Source organism: Fistularia commersonii, chromosome 14 (assembly GCF_037954325.1).
Source record: "Fistularia commersonii isolate RoL2024-O1a breed Wild chromosome 14, RoL_Fcom_v1.0, whole genome shotgun sequence".
In the NCBI taxonomy this organism is placed as follows: domain Eukaryota; kingdom Metazoa; phylum Chordata; class Actinopteri; order Syngnathiformes; family Fistulariidae; genus Fistularia; species Fistularia commersonii.
The window spans coordinates 6,575,618-6,596,805 of record NC_141297.1 but is presented as its reverse complement, the minus strand read 5'-3'; the positions used below and the strand labels follow the sequence as shown (position 1 = coordinate 6,596,805).

At 47.8% G+C, this 21,188-nt stretch overlaps 1 protein-coding gene across 1 annotated transcript in view; it reads right to left on the bottom strand.

Moving 5' to 3' along the window:
* Positions 1 to 1,050: 1,050 nt before the first annotated feature.
* The window catches only part of plxna2 (plexin A2), a 180,731-nt gene continuing 160,593 nt past the window's right edge, over positions 1,051 to 21,188 (bottom strand). Inside the window, exons 26-31 of the mRNA XM_086159682.1 lie at positions 14,925 to 15,024; positions 10,363 to 10,553; positions 10,122 to 10,291; positions 9,701 to 9,913; positions 9,428 to 9,578; positions 1,051 to 2,754 (exon numbers count right to left, since the gene is read on the bottom strand). Coding sequence (XP_086015808.1) covers positions 2,659 to 2,754; positions 9,428 to 9,578; positions 9,701 to 9,913; positions 10,122 to 10,291; positions 10,363 to 10,553; positions 14,925 to 15,024 — 921 coding nt within the window. The 3' untranslated portion in view covers positions 1,051 to 2,658. The remainder of the gene's footprint in view (positions 2,755 to 9,427; positions 9,579 to 9,700; positions 9,914 to 10,121; positions 10,292 to 10,362; positions 10,554 to 14,924; positions 15,025 to 21,188) is intronic.

Genomic DNA, 21,188 nt, shown 5'->3' with positions numbered 1-21,188 from the left:
TCCGGATCCTTAGTTCGAACCTCAACTCCCCCCAAAACAACTAGCGTAATGAGATAGCGCCGCCGCCATCACTGGCTTCGGCAATGGACCAGGTGATTGGAGAGACCAAATGTCGGAGAGGCTTTCTATTAATTTTATCTTATTTTATTTTTTTCCACGCATAAAGCATAGAAATTGGCAAAATCACAGCGTGTTTGACATCTGTTGTCATGGCAACTGGCTAGGCTTTGAGCTAAAATAGAGAAATGTCAGAAATGTCGGATAAATTTGAGTTTCTTTCGCCGGGGGGGATTCAGTTGAAATATGTACCGCTACTTTTTTTCCCAACACTTCAGAGTCCAATCGATTGATCGATTGCGATCGATTGCCTTCGGTCAGACGGCGAAATGACAAAAAGAAGGGGAGACACGCAGCCGTTAAAAAAAAAAAAAGACGGACCGGTCAATTTGCTCCGAATAGAACTTCTCAGCTCCCGGGCGGAGGGATCCCCGTCTCGGAGGGGCGGAGCCTCCACGCCATGACGGCGCCATTAAAACCGCGGCTGATCTGACCCGCCTCTGCCCCCTGCTGGCCAGACGCGGTAACAGCATGTCACTAACACACACACACACACACACACACACCTTCACTCTGAATTTCTACCGGCCTGTTAGCGTGATGTGATTTTCCATCTCCTGCTTGCTCCACACACACACACACACACACACACACACACACACACACATCCAGCCTCAGATCAAAGAGCAGCTTCAAAGCTGGAGCAGGAGACGAGAGCTAAAAGGCCTCCCCTTCTCTCTCTCTCTCTCTCTCTCTTTTTTTCTCCTTCCACCTCTCCCTCGCTCCTCGACACCGCCCTCCAAGCACGGCCGGGTGACGCGGCCTCCGGCCCGCACCCTCTTCACCTCGGCTGGAGACGGCTGGAGACGGGGAGGGTGTTACCGTGGAGATGATCGGGGGGGGGGGGGATCCCCGAGCGAGACGGGGAACGCACGAGCGGGAGGGAATCTAAGGCCACGGAGATAAAGAAGCACCTTTCACCCACAACCGGTGTGTTTGTGTTTTTTTTTTTTTTTTCATGCTCTTGGCTGTTAACTGTACAAACCGGTGAGAATTGAAAACCTAGATTCAAGTACTCGATGTAAACGGAACGGAAACTGAAACAGTGTTCGTCTCCGGCGGAGACGCGGAGACCGACACCTGGAGGACGGGATCCGGGGTTCGCCGTCGTCCAGCTGCGAAGGTCGGAAGGTTAACGCCGACGTCGGCCGGCGGGCCGGTTTGGTTCTTTGAAGTCGCGAGAATAATCTTTTAAACACGGGACGTAAACAAACGACACGTAACATACAGCCATTTCCTGTTGTTTCTAAGACACGCCCTCCCCTCTTCCCCTCCCCCTCCCCGCCCACATTTTCGTACCTTCGGCGGCTCGTCGCTGACATCTGTAAAGCATAAACCGAATCTGACAGAATTGAAAAAAAAAATAAAAAATCACACAAAAGAGAACGAGGGGCGACACGACGGGATCTTTTGGCACTTGGTCGAACCCGACCCCCACGGGTCAGGGGGTCAGGGTTCGATCACTTGATAAAAGTCAAAGACGGACATTTAGGACACGTCTGACGTGTGACGGCGTGCAGACACGGGTTACGAGACAGACAGCCAGCAGTCTTTTTTTTTTTTTCTTTTTTTTTTTTTCGTGGCCGCTATCATGGCGGCGGGGCGCGGAGCAGCAGGGGGCGCCGGCTCCCCTTCCACCCCGAGGTCCGAGGTTAGGTCCGAGGTTACGGGTGGAGGGGGCGCCTGGGCCGACGGCTGGAACTGCTGCAATACCCCCCCCCCCCCCGTCACCTTCTTCAGCACACACACACACACACACACACATTTCTACATTCACATACACTGTTTCAGCCCCGGCGCAGGGAAGCCTCGGACGCTGATTCAAGGTCGGCGTCTAAATACTCCATGATCCGTGATCCGCCAAGAGTGGAGCTCCACTTGGACCGTGAGAGTCCCGTTGCATCCGGAGCACCGGGCTTTTGGTCCGAGGGCGGAGGGGAAACGGGGCGTGGTGGCGAAGATCCTGGATGGGTTTCCTTTTTGACTGCAACTGATAATCCTCTAATGTACAAATACAAAAATAAAATCTGACGGCGAACTCAGCTGCCCAGCGTGAGATATCCTCCTCCTCCTCCTCCTGTACGTCTTCCTCGCCTTTTTTTTTTTTGTTCCCCCCGTGTCTTGTTTCACACTTGTGCACGAGCGTCTGGCTGAGTTGAGAATAAACCTTGTTTCTGCCATTTTGTTCAGCACGGGCTTGCGGGAGTCTGACGCAAACACACACACACACACACACACACACACACACACACACACCATTTCCAGGCTGAGAGAAAATATCCTTTGAGGGGAGTAAAAGTAAATACAAGCCGTGGTGTTGCCCGCTCCCCCGACGCCCCATGTCACAGTCTGCGGGCCCTCGGCGACGCTCGCCAGGAGAGGAATCACAAACCGAAGCGTCTGGTTCTTGTGGTCCGAGCCGTTCCACGGCGAGAGGTAAGCGCGCCCCGAGACCTTGGGGGCGTCTTCGCGTAGTCCGGGGGCGGGACGGCGGCGGGGGGGAAGGGGATCGGGGTCGGTGGACGGGGCGCGGGTTCAACCTCAGCTCTCCAGGGACATGGCGGAGATGAGCTGCTCCACCTTGTAGGCCAGCCTTTGCTTCCTGGCCTGCTCGTCCTGCTCCAGCGCCGCCGCGATCTGGTCGGGGGGGGGGGGGGGGGGGAACACAGAACGGCGGGTTATTTTTTAATTTTGTGGACAAAGAGAGGAAAAGAAAAAAAAAAAATAAGGGTGGGATGGAAGCGGGGGGTTAGGCTTCTATGAAGAACACATGAAAGAAAAGACGAGAGAGAGAAAATTGCATCACCGCCGTCATCTTTGACGGGATCGCGAAATATTTGCGCGTCGGCCCGTTTCCCCTTTTATCTTCCGAGGCCTTGCGTGTTCGCCCGCCGTTCGTCAGACGCCGGCAGACAGACGCCGCTCGCCCGGCCTCTTTTCTCACGTCTGCCTGTCGCCGCCGATCCGTGTCAGGGTGACACCTGGTGCACGGCGAGGAGCCTTTTCACAAGGATATGAAACACACCCCGATATACAGGACTGTCTCAGAAAATTAGAATATTGTGATAAAGTTCTTTATCTTCTGTAATGCAATTAAAAAAACAAAAATTACTTTAAATATTTTAATGTTAATATTTAATATTCTAAATATTCTAATATTTTGAGATAGGATTTTTGAGTTTTCTTAAGATGTAAGCCATAATAAGCAATATTACAATGATAAAAGGCTTGCAATATTTCACTTGATTTGTAATGAATCCAGAATATATGACATTTTTGTTATTTAATTGCATTACAGAAAATAAAGAACTTTATCACAATATTCAAATTTTATGAGACAGTCCTATATAATAGGGAGGAGGCGGTGCTGGACGCAGGCCCCCCAGGTGTGGAGATGGATCTGGACCATCGCTCTTTAAAAATATTGACCGACACCCCGAATCCCTCCCGTGAGCGAGCGTTTGGCGACAGTGGCGGGAAAAAATGGCAATGGATTGAAGGAGACGGTCAGAGAGAAAGAAAAGTAATTTGTGTTTGAGGGGTTCAGGCGCGATTGACCTATTACAAATGATAACAAAAGCTCGGTTAGTTACATGGTAATAGCTGAACCTTGACTTAAGAGTTTTCCAAGATACAAATCGTCGCTCCGGATTTTTTGCTTTGTCGCCCAGCAGACGTCTTTGCCCCATCTTAATGGTAAATAAAACTAGTCTAGTTCTTAACATTCTCTTTTATAACACATTTGTCCCATTTAAAAACACGTAACGAAAATGGAGTCGGTGGAATCGCGGGCCGTATCGCTGGAGGCCAGTGGTGAACGGGTTTGTGGAGTTGTGTGGACTAAACCACCTGGAACTCAACGTAACAAAGGCAAAGGAGTTGGTGGTGGATCGTAGGAAAGGACCGGCCCAAACGTTACCTCCATCCATGGGACGGATGTGGACGAGTACATGTGGGCTTCCATATGGACAATAAACTAGACTGGACTGAAAACACAGTTTACATGTGTGCTAAAAACACAGTATACATGTGTGCTAAAAACACAGTATACATGTGTGCTAAAAACACAGTATACATGTATGCTAAAAACACAGTATACATGTATGCTAAAAACACAGTATACATGTGTGCTGTACACAAGAAAGGTCAGAGCCGCCTCTTCTTTCTTAGGAGACTCAGGTCTTTCATGCTGTTTGTTTATCCCACGTGGTGTCCAGCGTCATCTTCTACGCCAGGGGTGCCCACATTTTTTCGCCTTTTCAAATGACCATGTGAAAATGATCTAACTCCACTAAAAATGCTGAATATCTATTTATTGTTTTATCTACTGGGTATACTTTACACAATAAATGTTTACGGATCTTGCATAACTGCACGAAACCTTACGGCACACTACAACAGAGTACTTTTTTGGTAAATACCTTATTCTGATGACTTGAATGGAGTCAGCAGCATAGTTGAAGTTAGCTGAGAGAAAAATGACCGCTGTCCCGACAGCTGGGATTTGAGTTCCTTCACCTTTCTCCTTCTCAGCTCACTTTTCGGAGGGAAGTCGTAGTTCCTAAAAATGCCGCTCCACGTTTCCCTTTTTTGTTATAGCGATGGTAGACCGGCAGATGAGACGAACGCACTTTGAAAATGACCTAGTAAAAGAAAAATCCACCTCCCATTCCGTATGGAAGTGATACGTTTTAGTCTTTTTACTCGGTCCAGCTCATTTTTATACCCATAAGTTCAGAAGACATAAATTGGAGGCTAACTCGCTAGCTTGCTGGAACGCGCCGTTCTGTGCTTGTGCGCGGTGACGCCTGCGTCACAAAAAATCAGATCTGACAAACCGACTGCCAGTCAAGTGACAAAATTTCATTGTGAGGATGATCGGCTGACGTCGACGTTTTAATGCCATGCCATCTACCCACGCTACCTTTGCGATCGACCGGTAGATCGCGATCGTCCGATGCTAACAGGCTTAATAAGCTCATTAAGAAGGCTGGCTCCGTCCTGGGAGTTGAACCGGACTCATTAGTGGACGTGTCTGGGAGGAGGATGGTGAAGAAGCTGCTCAGTATCAGGGACGACGCCTCTCACCCGTCGCACGCCGGGCTACCGGCCGTAGACTGAGACCGCCGGAGCACCACAGAACGCCACAGGCGGTAAGAAGGTCCTTCTTACCTGTGGCCATCATACTATATAACTATCTGCAAGACTGAAACGCGACAGCAAAAAAATCAGGTTGGAGCCGTCCGGTAAAAGAACTTCCTTCGGGATTTAATAAAATACCATTTTATTCTATTCTATTTCTGATGTTTCAGTTCATTTTAATGGGAACATTTAATTTGCTATACCATCAAATCCAGTTACCGGCTCGGTCACCGAACAAATTGAACTCGTAAGTCAGGGTATTACAGTGCATTAATAGCTTCATAAAAAGTAATAGCCGCGGTGGACTGGCGTGGATGAAGCTCCGCCCCCTCGGGATCTGCAAAATGAGAAGGCCCGTGGATTCGGGAGAAGATACGAGCTTGATATTGTGCACCGATGAATGGAAACGAGTACAGACGGGAAGGACGGAGAAGAGTGACGGTCCACTCCGGTTCCCCTGGAGAAGCTGGAGTTCGGACCCAAAGATCTGCTGAGCGGACGCGGCGTTTTGGGTGTTTCTGAATATCCGCGGCGGAGAATAACGGCGTGATTACATTTAATGACATACCCTGGCTTTTGATTTTATGCGCTTTGAATATCTTTCATATAAATATATAGCGTTCCATCAAGGTCAAGCGGAGGTGAACTTCAAGTTCTCGACCCGGCGAGGAACTTATTAGTATTTCGAAGGAGGTGAGCCGTCCCTTTCATCTCGACCCCCCCCACCACCACCACCAGCGCCACTCCGGATCCTCCAGGCTTACCGCTGCAAGATCTCCGTCCCCAAACGTTCACGGGAGTCAGGCGATAATAAGCGGGGTTCTCCTCAGTCTTTGAAGTCGCACCGTGAGGGCCTGACCTCCTCCCAACCCCCCGAAACACACACACACACACACACACACACCTTGACTCATCCAATCCAAAGCTAGCACGATGACTGACGCAAACATGTGATGGACCAGAGCTCCCCCCCCCCTGAACTCTGACTGACCGCTACATTTTTCGTGATGCTACGCTAAGTCGCGCTCTTAGCATTTAGCTAATTTCCAGCCACAGCCTCCGTCTGCAGCCCCCCTTCCTCGCCTTCCTCCTCCCGCTTAAGTGCTTCTCAAAAGGCCCTGCAGGTTGTCCGGTCGTCTCTCCGTCGGGCCCCGCTGGTTGGTGTTTTATTCATCTCCGGCGCACATGCACGAGAATCTCCCTACGCCGCCACTTTCGCACATCCATTTTCGCGGTCTGGGTGTGTGTGTGTGCGTGAATGCGAGTGTGTGTGTGTGTGTGTGGGGGGTTTGGTCGTCATGGCACGCGGGGCCCTCTGTCAGGGTGAGTGAGATGGAGCTGCCGTCCGGCGGCGCCAGATGAGGCTTTAACGTGCGGAGAAATGAGTGTGTGCACCGAGAGAAGCGTGGAGGCTGACTGGATAATGGATTTGGAAGAAAAAAAAGAAAAAAAAGCGGGAATGGACGGGGAAGGCGAGAGCGAGGGTATGATGGTAGGGGAGGGGGGGCCAACATAAAGGTCAGGCTAATGTTTCCCAGAGGAGGCGCTGACATTAGAAGCAGAACGTCTCCATAAAAGCTCTTCGTTCCACATCTCCTGCCCTCCTTTTTATGCTTCCTGTGATCTGACAGCGTGACTCTGTGTGTGTGTGTGTGTGCGTGTGTGTGTGTGCATGCATGTGTGTGTGTGTGATTCTGCTGGTGAGAGCCTTGTTTAACAGAGAGATAACTCTAACACAGCACCGGGGGAAGGACAGCGCCGCGCCGAGAACTTGTAGACACTTCCCCGCTCTCCGATTCCGATGATGTTCGCCGTGGCTCTCCGAGGGGCGTCTGCGTCTGACCTCTGTCGCCGCGGTAACCTCTGCCGACCTAGTACGGGTCGGCCCGAGGATATCAGGGGCGCCTTCTGCGCTCATTTGAACGACCTCCTTTCCATTCGACGCAATTTGTAATTTCCAATCTGCGTGTAATTACTGATTTGCTGAGACTAATTACGACCCCGGGAACCTCTGCCGGGTCACAGCCGCAGAGCCAGGACATCCACGGGGGGGGATTCACTGGACCGGCAGACATCCCATAATTCCAGTGATAATAGTACTTCAATTAATTGGAATTAAAGTGTAATTTCCGTTTTTTAAAGCATCTTGTTTATTCCAATTGCTGCGTATGTAGAATATTCATACATATTTATATGTGTACGTTTATATGTATGCGTATTACATATACACATGTATTTATGTATGGGTAAATATATGTAAATATAATACTATAAAGTAGTAATATCACATGTGTATCATATGTATATTTAAATGTGTGCATTTATATGTATGCATTTGACATATACACATGTATTTATGTATGTGTAAATATATGTAAATATAATACTTTAAAGTAGTAATATTACATGTGTATCATTTATATTTAAATGTGTACATTTATATGTATGCATATTACATATACACATGTATTTATGTATGTGTAAATATATGTAAATATAATACTATAAAGTAGTAATATAACATGCAGTGCCCAATTTTTCGGACTAAAAATCACAGATTTTTTTTTAGGGTGTGGCTTGTCCCGCGACTTATACTCAGGTGCGACTTATCCATTAAAATATCTACGATAATTTAGTGCGTTCTAGACTCAGTGCCAGTGTGCCAGTATCTGCTACTCCTATCACTCGTGGAGCACTGTAAATTTTGAATTTAAACATCAACATATCATGACTGAACACAAATTCCACCAAATGGAAAATCATATTCTGAAAACGCCAATGGTGCAGCAAAAAAGAAAGTCTGGAGTGAGTCCCGGGCTCAAAGCTGGATGGCCGAAGCTAGAAGACAAGTTCACAAACGGGTGCTTGAACAACGTTCTACCAGGAGAGGCTTGTCGACGCTGCGGTTTCGTCTCCACGGCCAGATAGTCGGCAAAGCGATGAATATATATGACTTTACGGGAGGATCTTCTTGGTGTTGACGCTTCATGCTACGCAACCGCCTCTCTATCAGAGCACGGACGACAATGTCCAAAAACATCCGTGCAGAAGAGGAAGCGGATCTACGGTTTTGGAGTGAGATCGAGAGTTTGGTAAACTTTTATGATTTGTTGTTAATGCTATAGTTATCTGAATAGCTGTTAATATGTTAGGTTAACATACCAGACACCTGTTCAGCACGTTGCTCTCTATTCTGTTATTACTAGTGTACCGACCCCGTGTTACTGTTTAGAAGAATATTTCAAGTTCTGTGATTTCCTACTGGCTGTGTTTTGGGAGGAGAGAGAGCGCTGAGACGGAGAAGATTAATGTATAAAAATTTTCTAATAAAGATAAGGTTTAACCAGCAAATCGTCATAGTTGGGCACGTGCGGTCCGACACTGTAACTTGCCTTTTGAGGTGAATGGCTGTTCTTTGTCTCGTATTTTATCAAATAAATTTCGCCTCCAAAATGGCACTTATAGTCCAGTTTGACTTATATGTTTTTTTCCTCTTCATGATGCATTTTTTGGCGGGCGCAAATTATATTCCGGGAAATACAGTACTAAGAAATCTTTTTTTAATAGCAAATTAGGCTCTTTATTTTGGTTTGTTTTTGCAGACATGGGCCAACACAATGCTGAATGGTTGTATCCAATAGATTACCACTGCTAGCTTGTTTAATAGCAAATATAAAGATTTTTTTTTAAATATCCAGTGTTTGTTATAATGATTTCATGTACTGTGAGAGGTGCTAAATCGCGAACCTCTGATCAGGTGACCTGTTGGATGCAAGACAGCGAGATCCAATTAGAGGACTTCCAGCGAATGCTGACTCCGCCCCCTACCTGCCAATGTAAACAACACATCTGCAAGCTACGTTTGAATCCTCTGTGATCAATATTTGTGAATAAGAGGCTAAGATATTAGACCCCCCCACTGCACCTGCGTGAATATGATGGGATGTTCAAGGGCGAAGACGCCGTAAATCAACCCCGTTGACGATCAGGCGTAAATAAAACGGCGTGTGTTGCTCTGCCATTACGAGCGTGATCCTGGCACCTGAGCCGATGCTCCGCTTCATTAATCCTGCCGAACGTGCCCACGGACACATCCATCACGTCGCCGCCGCGCCCGTCTCCCGCCCAACAGATGCCCACGGCTTCGCCAACCGGGGCCGCCACCCACCTCCTCGCTGTACTTGCTGACGTAGGAGTAGATCTCGTTGAGAGCGCTGAGCATGTTGAACTCGTTGGAGTGGAGTCTGGCCTGCTCCGCCAGGTAGGCGTTCATGTCCTGGTCGCTGATGGCCGGCAGCCGGTTGATGTCAGCGTAGTACCTGGGGGTCGGGGCGGGGACGAAATGTGGCGTCAATCACGAAGGACGTGAGACGGATTCAACCCATTTTGGGTCGGTACAACTGTTTTGCTAACCCTAGCTTGCCGAGTTGGCGGCACGTACCTCTCCACCCAGCTCTTGTAGTTGGGTATGTCTTTAGCGTAGAGCAGCTTATTGGACGGCGAGTCCTTCCCCAGGCGGTGCTCGGAGGTGGAGCACGAATCCATGAAGGTCTGAGCGACCACCGACAGGCAGGCGTCCGTGATGCTGCTCTTGTGGATGTCGAAGACAAACTGCGGGTTTTTGATCACGTTCACCCAGAAACGCAGCGGGAGGCTGAGGAAGAGGAGTTAGCGCGGTTACTTCAGGTTCAACTCTGGATTGTGAGCGTTAGCTCCTGCCGGATCACCGATCTGCTCCGGAGCAGGTCAATATCCAGACAAGAAGTGACGACAAATGGCCAACGGCATTGCTTTTAGACGTTGGTACATTTAGCGGAGGCGAATTTCTCGACGAGGTCTTGGATATAAACAAAGGGACGCACCAGTTGCTCTTCCACGTGTGGCGAACGTCCGTGTCGTAGATGCCGTGCTTGTCGGCCTGCTCGTCCAGGAAGTCGAACATGTACTTGATAGCCAGGGGGAGCGTGCTCCCGCGGTGCACCGTGCTGAACAGCGTCTCGAACAGGTCGTCCACGAACTTCTGCAGCGTCCCCTGCGACCGTAAAAGGAGACGCTCAGCGTCGGAGGTTGGACGCGGCCGGGGCTCGCGGAGACGGGACGTACCTTTGTGGCCAGCAACCTTGTCAGATAGATCTCCGACACCATCTTGCTGCCGCGGTCGCCTTCCTTCTGGTCCCCGTGCTCGTGGTTCTTCACCAGGTGCCACACCTTCACGCCGCTCTCCAGATCCGGGGTGATCATGGGGGCCCGCGAGCGAAGACTGTCAGGACTCCCCGTGTAGCGGAAGGAGGAGTCTGAGCGGAGGACATGCGGCAAAACAGTCAGCGAACGTTGAGCAACGGAGTGAACGGTATTTTGTCTGTTTTTGTTGTGTGAATGACAGAGTGAATGGTTTTCTGTTTTTTACATGAAATCATGAAAGAGAGTGAATGGTTGTTTATCTCCATGACATTTGAACGTGAGAGTGAATGGTTTTCACGTCTCTAGAAGACATCATGAATAAGAGGGAATAATATTTTGATTTTTAATATTGTGTGACTGACAAAGCAAATGTTTTTATGTCTCTATATAACATGTTTATATGAATGGTTGCACAATGGTTGTATGTCTATATGACATGAATTGGTGAGTGGATGGATGGATGTCTCATATGCCATGTGAATGAGAGGATGAACCGTTGTTTATCTAAATCTTCTTCTTCTTCCTCTTTCCGCTTTTCCCTTCAGGGGTCGCCAGCGAATAAACCTTCTCCATCTAACCCTCTTCTCTGTTTCCTCCGCTCTCACACCAACTACCTTCATATCCTCTCTCACGACGTCCATAAATCTTCTCTTTGGTCTTCCTCGAGACCTCCTGCCTTGCAGCTCCAATTCTAGCATCCGTCTACCGATACATTCGCTATCCCTTCTTTTTACATGACCGAACCATCTCAGTCTGGCTTCTCTGACCTTCTTACCAAAACATCTAACATGTGCTGTTCCTCTGATAGACTCATTCCTGATCCTATCCATCCTGGTCACTCCCAAAAAGAACCTCAACATCTTCATCTCTACGACCTCTAGCTCTGCCTCCTGTCTTTTGGTCACTGTAACTGTTTCTAGTCCATACAGCATCGCTGGTCTCACCACTGTCTTGTACACCTTTCCTTTCATTCTGAAAATGAGAGGGTGAATGAACAGTTGCATATCTGTAAACAACGGCATGAATGAGAGTGAATGGTTGCATGCTTGTATATGACATTTGCATCATAGGGTTAATGGGTGGATGTTTCTATACAGCATCATGAATGACAAGGTTAATGGTTGTATGTTTCTGTATGACATGAATGAGATCACAAATAATTGTAAGATAGTTGTATATCTCCATATGCGAATGAGATGGTGAGCAATTGTATGTCTCTATATGAGGTGTGAATTAGAGAGCAAATGGTTGCATGTCTATATGACGTCATGAATGAATGGTTATATGCTTCTATATGACAAGTTTAGAGAGGCCCAGCTCCCCCCCCGTGACCCTGACTGCAGGATAAGCGACAAACATAATGAATGGATGAATGAATGAATGCGATTGCGTTATAAATTAGTCATTACACTTCGGGCCGTGCGTCAACAGGACGTCAAAACAAAACAAAACAAAACAAACAAAAACATCCAAAAACACTAATTTCCAACTTTTATCTCCCCTTTGCAACTAATTACAGAGGCGAATCCTCGGCACTCGTTCTTCCCGGCAGAGGAAATTACAGCGCTGGATAATTTAATAAAAGAGCCGGCCGATGAAAGGGACGGGAAATTGCGGTCGGGAGAGGGGGGGTGGGTGGGTGGGGGGTGCTCTGCGGGGCCAGAAAATCAAAAACAAACCCAGATGACGCGCAAAATTCGTGAGGGGTCGGTGTTCGCCGGCTCCGCGACAAACAGGAAATGGGCCGGCGGTGTTTACATGCGTCCCCTCTCCAGCTCGGTGATTAATTACACGATAATTAATCTTTTATGATTCACCCCGCTCCCTTTTTCTTCCGCGAATCGCCCTTCTTTTGCACCGTGGACATTCCACCGCCCGTGTCGACACGACATGGTGTTTTACTAGAGGCTGTTAGTGTTAACCCTTCCAGTGCCAATGATGCCGACGACCCCGTCCGGGTTTATTTTAACGTTCAAGTGTGATATTTTTACGACCGCATTGAACCCAGGATCATTTAATTCCTCCTCTCTCGGAGACTCAACAGTCTCGGGGTGTTCTGAGGATGAGTTACGTTTATTTTAGTTTTTTTTTTAGGAGAGAAGTCAATTTCGAGAGCCGTCGTTTTGCCCCGGGAAGAACTCAAATCAAGGCCTGGAGAAAAATAATAATTTGTTTAGCGCCCTTTAGGCACGTTCCTTCATCCACGCGTCATCCTCGTCTTTTTCGCTCTCACCTCCCCGCCGCTGTTTTTTTTTCGGCTTCCCTAATTAGCCGCCGTCTTTCCCTGGCAGCCCCCCTCGGGGGCGGGAGGCGGGGATTCACATATCTGAGGATCCGGATGAGAATTCTCTCACCTGCCTTCAAAGGCCTCGCTCCAAAAAAAAAAAAAATCTTTTTTTTTTTTTTTTTTCCCCGCTGCCACATGTAGGTTTTAAATGAGACCAACCGGCGGCGTCCACCTGGGTCAGGGTTGATGGGGCGATTATATCAAGGGATCAAGGCCCCTGGAATCCGCTCTTAATCCAGTCGCTATTTTGAGCTCCCTAGCTATTTCTGCATTCCCTTCCTGGATTTTTTTATCTTCACGTGGAACCGCGCGCCGCCGCTTCCCCGAGGTCCTGGATGGGAAGCAGCCCGGGGAGAGCTACTGGCGGTGAGGTTGAGGCGGTGTCAGGCGGCTTAAATTGAGTCAAGATGCTAAGTGCTGAACGTTAAATTGGTAGGAATCCATCAGCGAGGCGCAGTGGAGACACAGCTGCGCCCGTCCCACCGCCCGATGATTGATGAGCGATGCGCAGGTGCCAGAGGATGCTTCTGTTCTCTATGCGGCGCACATCTCGGTCAGAGAAAAGGGAAAAAATAAATAAAAGCGACGGGCAGAGTGGGCTGGGGTGGCTTCCTCTCCTCTGCCTAAAAGTTGTGTTTCCGTGAAAACGCCATCACCGTCGGGAGTGCAGAGGGCAAAGCAAGCTCCAAAAAAAATGAGATGAGAGGAGCATCGGTGTCCCCACTTCCCCCGAGTTAGCCGGTTCAACGGCGCCGGCGGCCCTATCTCCGGCAGATAATTGCCCGCGCTCGTTTATCTTTTCCGGCCGGCGTGAAGTATCATCGCCGCATAATAATTAGCGACGGCACGTGTCTTGGCCGGGAACCAGATCCGTCACCTCTGAAAGGATGGGCATGTTTTCAAGCACGTAGGTGGAGGAGCGCTTACATGTGTCTGTGGCGAAGCGCCCGCCCTCCGCGCCGCGCATGGTAATATCGTTGCACTTCAAAACAGCTTCTCCCACGGAGCGGGGCGGGGCTAACAGAGCTCATTACGCCCCGCCGTGGCACGAATTCATGAATAAAGTAACGGACACAGATTAGCTGAGAACCCTAGGAAATGTTGAGATGCTTTTTTTCCACTTGAGTTGAGACAAAATTCACCAGACGCACCATCCAGACGCACTTTCATTTATTATCTATATGCTGGAGTGTATCCTCGCTGTCATTGAGCGAGAGGTGGAGAACACCCTGGATTGGTTGGCATATGTCACCCTCTTAAAATAATCGCCAAAGTCATTTTTTTTTTAACTTTTTTTTTTTTGCCTAAATCATCTCCTCATGATGCTGACCACCTCTGGCAAAATTGCTTACATTCTCAGTCAAACAGATTATACCCTTCTACCCCTTTAGTAGAAATTGCCTCTGTCAAGAGTGTGTCAAATGGTTCAGTTTTTTGTGTTTCCTGAAAAATTTGAAAAAATGACATGGGCGATTATTTTAAGAGGGTGACGATAAAGAGATGCACAAACATTCATCCTAACATTCATAGTCATATAGAAACATAAAACTGTTCATTCTCTCATTTAGTCATATAGAAACGTACAACCATTCATTCTCTCATTCACACAACATATGGAGACAAACTATCATTCACTCGCTCATCATCGTCCTACAGCCACCATTCACTCTCTCATTCAAATGTCATATAGACATGGAACCATTCATTCGCTCAGTCAGTCATATAGAAACCTAAAACTATTCATTCTCTCATTCATAATCATATAGAAACATACAAGATTCACCCTCTCATTCAGTCAAATAGAAACATACAACCATTCACTCTCTCATTCACACAACATATAGAGACAAAATATCATTCACTTGCTCATCCACGTCATACAGCCACCATTCACTCTCTCATTCGAATGTCATATAGAGAAATACAAGCATTCACCCATTCGTAAACTGTTAAATAGACATCCAGCCATTTGAACCATGTATAGAGACATAAAACTATTCACTGTTATTCAAAGGCCAGATAGAAACCAGATAGATGTCCTCATTCTGGGCATTCTGGACTCTGATGAACCTCCTTTGGATCGTGGGGAGGGAGAAGGAGAACCCGGAGGAAACTCCGAAACACCAGGCAGAAAGGCCCCCGCGCCCCCGGTCGGAATCGAACCGGGGACCTTCGGAGAAGAGCTGCATCCACTCACCGTATCTGCTGATGGAGGTGCGCGATATGCTGGCCGAGGAGGGGATGTTGTAGGATGAGGTCTGCTTCGGCACCAGCGCCACCACACAGCGGTCTGACACCTGCGGCGGGAGGAAGCACAATAACCATCTGAAAAGGGGGGATTTTTGTCACGTGTATCTAGAAAAGCCGTCCCGTGTTTTCGGCGGCGTAATCCCGCCAATGTGTTCTGAGAAAGGAGCAGACGACAATGGGAGAATGTAAGGCCCGGAGTGAATAATCAAAACATTTCCCAAATCCTTCTAAAACCCTTCCCTTCCTGTCGTGTCTGTGCTTCCTGCTGTTCTCTTTCTTTTTTTTTTTTTTCTCCTCTCTCCCGCGGAGCAGATTGCCGTGGCGGCGTGATGAGCTGTAACTCGACGTGACTGTCGCCCTCCTCCTCCCCCCGCCCCGCCGCTCCCCCATCCCTTTTCGCAAACATGAGAGACGTGATGTAAGCTTCGGAGCCGGTTGATGAGATGCAACGGGCGGCGAGGTGGAGCAAGTGAGGCTCGGAGGGTTGGGGCGGGCGAATGAAAAACTGAAAAAAAAAAAATAAAAAATAAAAATACAGGCGAGCGAGTGAGACGCTGAACGTCTCATCTCATGTGCACTTCACATCCTTCAGGAAAATGAGGTGCGCGGATACAATAATAGCATTAAAGCTGCGCCGAGTCAGATGAGGAGGCGGGGCTTTGACTTACTGATGGAAAACGAGGTTGGTTGTTTTATTTTTTGGGGGGGCGACATGATGCACTCCTGTCACTGAAGCTAGAGGTTAGCAAACCAATGCTAGCCACTTTTGGAGGGATGCTAATGATATCTTTCGGAGGCCGAGGTAGCTCATCGGATGCCATTTACTGACCACCCTCAAAAAAAATGAGCCTCCAGTTGGGCAAACAAACAAAACCCAAATGCAAGACTTCAAAAATAAACCGCCGCGTTTCTTCGGAAAAAGCTGGAAGCGCATCTTGTCTTTTTTCCCGGCCTTTTGGAAGCGTTTCTCGTTTGCTCCCCCGACTTCCTTCCACCCCATTTTTTTTCTTCTACAAATGAATCCGGGGAAGCGCTATTTGCCGGAGCCTCCATCTGGCCTCCGCCGGCAAGGGGTTTGAAACTGTGGGTGAAATCTAAAAGGGATCGTGTTCGAGGAAACGAGGCGGCGGCGTTTCCATCTGACATCGGAACGGGTGGAGAAAAGTGTCAGGGGTGATAAAAGAGAATCAGCCAAAATGAGGGGAAAGGTGTGGAAAACGGAAGTGAGAGCAGCCGTTGCGTCTGGTTCAGAGACGCTGAGGAGAAGACAGGAGGCAGAGCTGGAGGCAGCGGAGATGAAGATGTGGAGCTTCTTTTTGGGAGGGTTAGATATTCTGGAGATAAAGTCACACTGAGAGGGTTTGGACATGGAAGAGGAATGGTGAAGATTCGGGTACAAGGATGCTGAAGCTGGAGGAAGACCGGAGAGGAGGTTTTGGAGGACACGCGGAGGATGCAGAGGAGAGTGTTGATTGGCTGTGGCAACACCTGAATGGTGGAGCCCGAAGGAAAACAAGTTAGCTTAAAGAGGAGGTTCTGAAGTCCTGCTAGCAAGAGGGACGGGACGCAGATCTGGAGTCTGAAGTCCACCCGTTGAGTTTGTAAACATCCGGTTTGTTGTTTTGAGCTGTCCAATAAGAAATATATCAATCTTCCAGAATAGAGTTTGGAGATCATTTTCCCCATCGGTATTGTTTGGCTAGCTGAGTTAGCATCCCTTGCGCTCACTGCACCGCCTCATGGCTGCTTTTGACCGAAATCGAACCTGACCGGCGCCCGCAGTCTGATGTCCTAAACCTCTCAATCGCAACCCTCCCCCCTTTGTCTCCGCTCTCTGAAAATTCCATTCCGGCGAAGCGCCTTCTATGCCGACGATGCGCTAACCAGCGATAAAAAAAAACGATGGATGACGGTAACTTCCGTGGAAATTGCTCCGCCGGTTCCTCTGACGTGATTTCTCCGGGAGGCATGAAATAGCCCCCCGCCCCTCTTTTGATGGCTGCCAGAGAGGCCGGAGCAGAGATGGGTCCTGGTGATAGAGTAAAAGATTGAAGGCGTGCAGATTTGCCCTTCAGGGATAATCCAGTGTGGGGCTGATAGTGGGCAGGTGTGATAAGGGCTGTGGGCCCGCCTGTGATAACACCTTCCATTACACAGAACCCGGCAGCCTGCGGAGTCCGGTCGGCCTTTATCTTTCTCTTCTCAGGCCTCCACGCGCAAACGCCGCCCTGCCCCCGCCCTCCCCTCAGGGGCGCCTTCCCCGCCGGACTCATCTTCTAAGATCACGATGCCTATCGGGCCCGGACACTTTGGCCGAGCAGCCGCGCCGACTTCTCCGTGGATGCGATGGCATTTCCTTGAATTTTTTTTTTTTTTTTTCTTTTTGGCTGGATAAAAGCTCCGGCGGTTGGCTCGGGTTTCACACATATGCATGCCACGTCTGTTGATGTAAACAAATGACAAGTGAATTGCGGGTGGAGCTTCTGGGAGGCACGGAGAGCGGCTGGAAACATCCGGTTGTTTTTGGGTTTAGTGACAAATGATATTCTGAGGCCATTTTTATACTGAAGGAGTTTGTGTCCCCATTGTGTGGGGTGTTTTTAACCCTTGCGCGATCTTAACATTGTTTTTACTCCCCTTTTCCTACGGGTCAAAAATGACCCATAAGACAATCTTTGTACCCTAGTGGTGTACAGCCCACATGGAAACATAAACAAAAAAGAAGTATCAATTTTTCTAATTATGGGGTCTCTTTAGGAAAAGTCATAGAATTTCAAGTCGGAAAAAAATAGGTTAATGTGTTTTTTCTACAGCTAAACATGGTGGTGGGTCACTTTTGACCTGCAAGACAACACAAGGGTTAAATAAGAAAAAATGTCATTTACAAATATAGATAATGATACACAATAAAAGAGAATGTAAAGACATTAACTGGTCTTATTAAGTGTATTTACCATGATAATTGGACGAAGATGCCACCATGGGGGAGCGTTTCCTAAACTTGGTGCTCTAAACTTAATGCTACAATGTATTGCTAAATGTAACTTGAGCGCTATCCTACACTTTATCGCTAAACTTAATGTAGCCACGGATTGAACACAGATCCTCTTTCTGAAATGAACAAACCGTCCCCGACTGGCTTTGGACGACTCTTCCGATGCCTCATCCGTTGACATTCCCGCTGTCTGCTGCACCAAATCCCCGTAAATATGCGGTGCCTTCTCACGAAAACAACTGTTCCATCTCTTCACGGACAAGTCGACAACACGCACGCCACGATCATGTTTGTTCCACTGATTTTTACTAGGCTACCTTGCGGCGGGCGGCATGTCTGACTTCCACTCGCTCATCCCACTTGCTACGATCTCAGATCTCGGCTCGTATCGCAAAGGAAAAATAATCCACCCAACAATGGCTCGGATGTCGGACAACTTGTAAGTTGGGGCACTTGTAAGTCAAATTCATCTCTATGAGTTCACAATGGAAGATCTGCCTGTGTTTGGAAAATGACCGGTCAGACCATGACGGGCATTTCTAAAATGACCGTCATTATCAAGATAAAAAAAACATACAGTTCGATGGCTGATGATAATAGAAAATGTTCTATTGTTCCGACCATCTGACCCGCCTAGAACCCCGGATACCCTCCGCCCTCCAGGAGGGGTACTCAGGTTTGCACCCAGGAGATGTCAGTGGATACGCAAGCTGCCTTCCATAAACAAACAGATATCGGCGCAGGGGTATCCATGCTGTCTGGGACGGTTGAAAATAGCCCAGAAAGCCCCGCGTGGTGTCTCCGAGGTGGGTAACAGGATCCCGCCGCCGTCGACGTCGGCTCTCCTGATTTTGGGGGCGAGGACGCGCCGAGGTCACCGGACAGGCTCCGTGCCGACTTTGCTCTCCCCATGAGTATCCCCACCGAAACAAGAAAAATAAATACACAGACAACGCCCTTGTCCAGACTTTGTCAAATGTCGTCAGGGAAACTACCCGCTCCGTTGGACATTTTGAATTCTCATAAACAACTGTTTCTCACTAGCCGCCCGTTTCCGATCGATCCAAAAGTCCGGGCTCTTTAACTCGTGCCGAACAACGTAGGAGCCGCAGGAGTCGCGCCTCCTTCCGACAGGACGAGTCAAACGCCTCTAAAATCGGGCCGATGATTTTGCAAACGTCATAAATAATACATACCGACTCCTGCTCGTGCGCGGCCATCTTCCAGGCAGACAAATAAAAGATAAAGTTTTATTTGGATGCCTTTTTTTAACTATTTTGAATTTATCTGTGCCCGGGGTTGGGGAGGGGATTCTTGGGATGCTGTGCGGCCCATTAAATTTAATGCCTCTGTCTGGTCGCGGTTTCCCTGTCGCGGGAGAATTAAGACGCCGGTTGACGCTTCGGTCCCAGACCCCCCCAGAAATATCTCTTTTTTAGCTCCAGCCATTTCTCTTATCCTGACCCCCGCGGGCCCAGTGAGCGGCAGCCGTCAGGTGTGGAGCCAATCAGAAGGGAGCGTCGAGCGTCCGCTCTCGCCGGGGGGCATTAAGGGCCGTCTCCACAGAAATGATGAAGTGGTATCATTAAAGCGGGTTAAAGCGGCACAGGAAGTGCAGAGGACGTGCTAGAAGTCCGACGATGTAAAATTAAAGTCATTGTGTGTGTGTGTGTGTGTGTGTGTGTGTGTGTGTGTGTGTGTTGCTGTGTCAGCAACTCTGGTTTTAAAACATAACCATGCTTTGCTTTAATAATCGACCCCCTCAAAACATCACGGTCTGTGACAGCGAAGCTTAACTGCTGGGTCTTAATAATAGCCGTTTCCAGGGCAACGAGGTGCTGGTTTGAACCCCCACAATTTTCGGCCGATCGGCCAACGGGGCGGTGTCACTTTTATTTTCCATCTAAGGGTTAAAAAAGGGTTAATTTCCACGGTAACATCGAAAATTCTCGTTTTGTGTGAGGACAGTAAGTGAGGTTATGTCCGTGCACATAGCATTTTTTTATTTCTGTTAAATTTTTTCAAGCCCCCCCAAAAAAATTAAAAAGAATGTGTCACCGGTTGTATGGGTGCACCGCTGATAATTGGGCGCACCTATCGGCAAATCCCAAAAAGACTAATTTCCTACCGACGCCGTAGGAATCGCCAACGTTCTGAGGAAGGCGACCACAGGAAGGACCTTCCACCCGTCAACTTCCTCCGTGGAACGCAGAGCCAGATCAGACGTTGATTATCGAATTATGAGCAAAAGAGCTATAATTAAACCAAATTCCCTTTTCAAAAGCTCTCTTTAATTCATGTTCAATGAGTGTTTTCACGTTTTTTTGACACCTTCACTTGAGTCCTCTCTCTTCCAGGTCATCTTCCACCTCCTTCCTTGACCTCCTAACACTTTCCCTTTACATGATATTTTATTTTGATCTGGGCTTGAATATCATCTTCTTAATGGGTTCAGAGAAGAAAACTAAATGTGAGTAAAGTAAATTGGGGACGGAGGGTGACTTCGACTTTGACAAGTCCTCGGAGAAGGACGCCAGTGTCTAATGACTCCTATATCTGCTGTCATCATCATTATTATTATTATTATTCATTCTTGATCTGTACCGCTTATCCCATACTCAGGGTTAAGGGGGTGCTGAAGCCTATCCCAGCTGTCACCATGGGTAAATCACCAGCCAATCACAGGGCAACATATAGGGATGTACAACCATTCACTCATGACATTATATAGAGATACAGCCCTCATTCACCCTCATTCACATGTCTGGACAATTTTGGGTCTCCAAAGAAGCCGTGTTATTGGACGATGGGAGGAAACCAGAGAACTCCATGCAGACACGGGGAGAACACGAACGCGCAGAAAGGCAGCCCGGTTGGAATTGAACCAGGGAACTCCTTGATATTATAATTATAATAATAAGTATTGTTATTGTTGTTGTTTTTGTTGTTCTTGGAATGATCATACTCATTGTAATACTTAAAATAATGATAATAATAATAATAACAAGAATAAGAATCACAACAATAATAATAAAAATAATAATAATGATAATAAATAATATCAATATTATGATAATAATATGACATTGTATTATTATATTGTGACAATAATATGATTATGTAATATGATATGTTTGTAATTATTATTATCATTATTATTATTGTTATTATTATTCTTATAACATTTTCATGACGATGATAAAAATAATAATAATA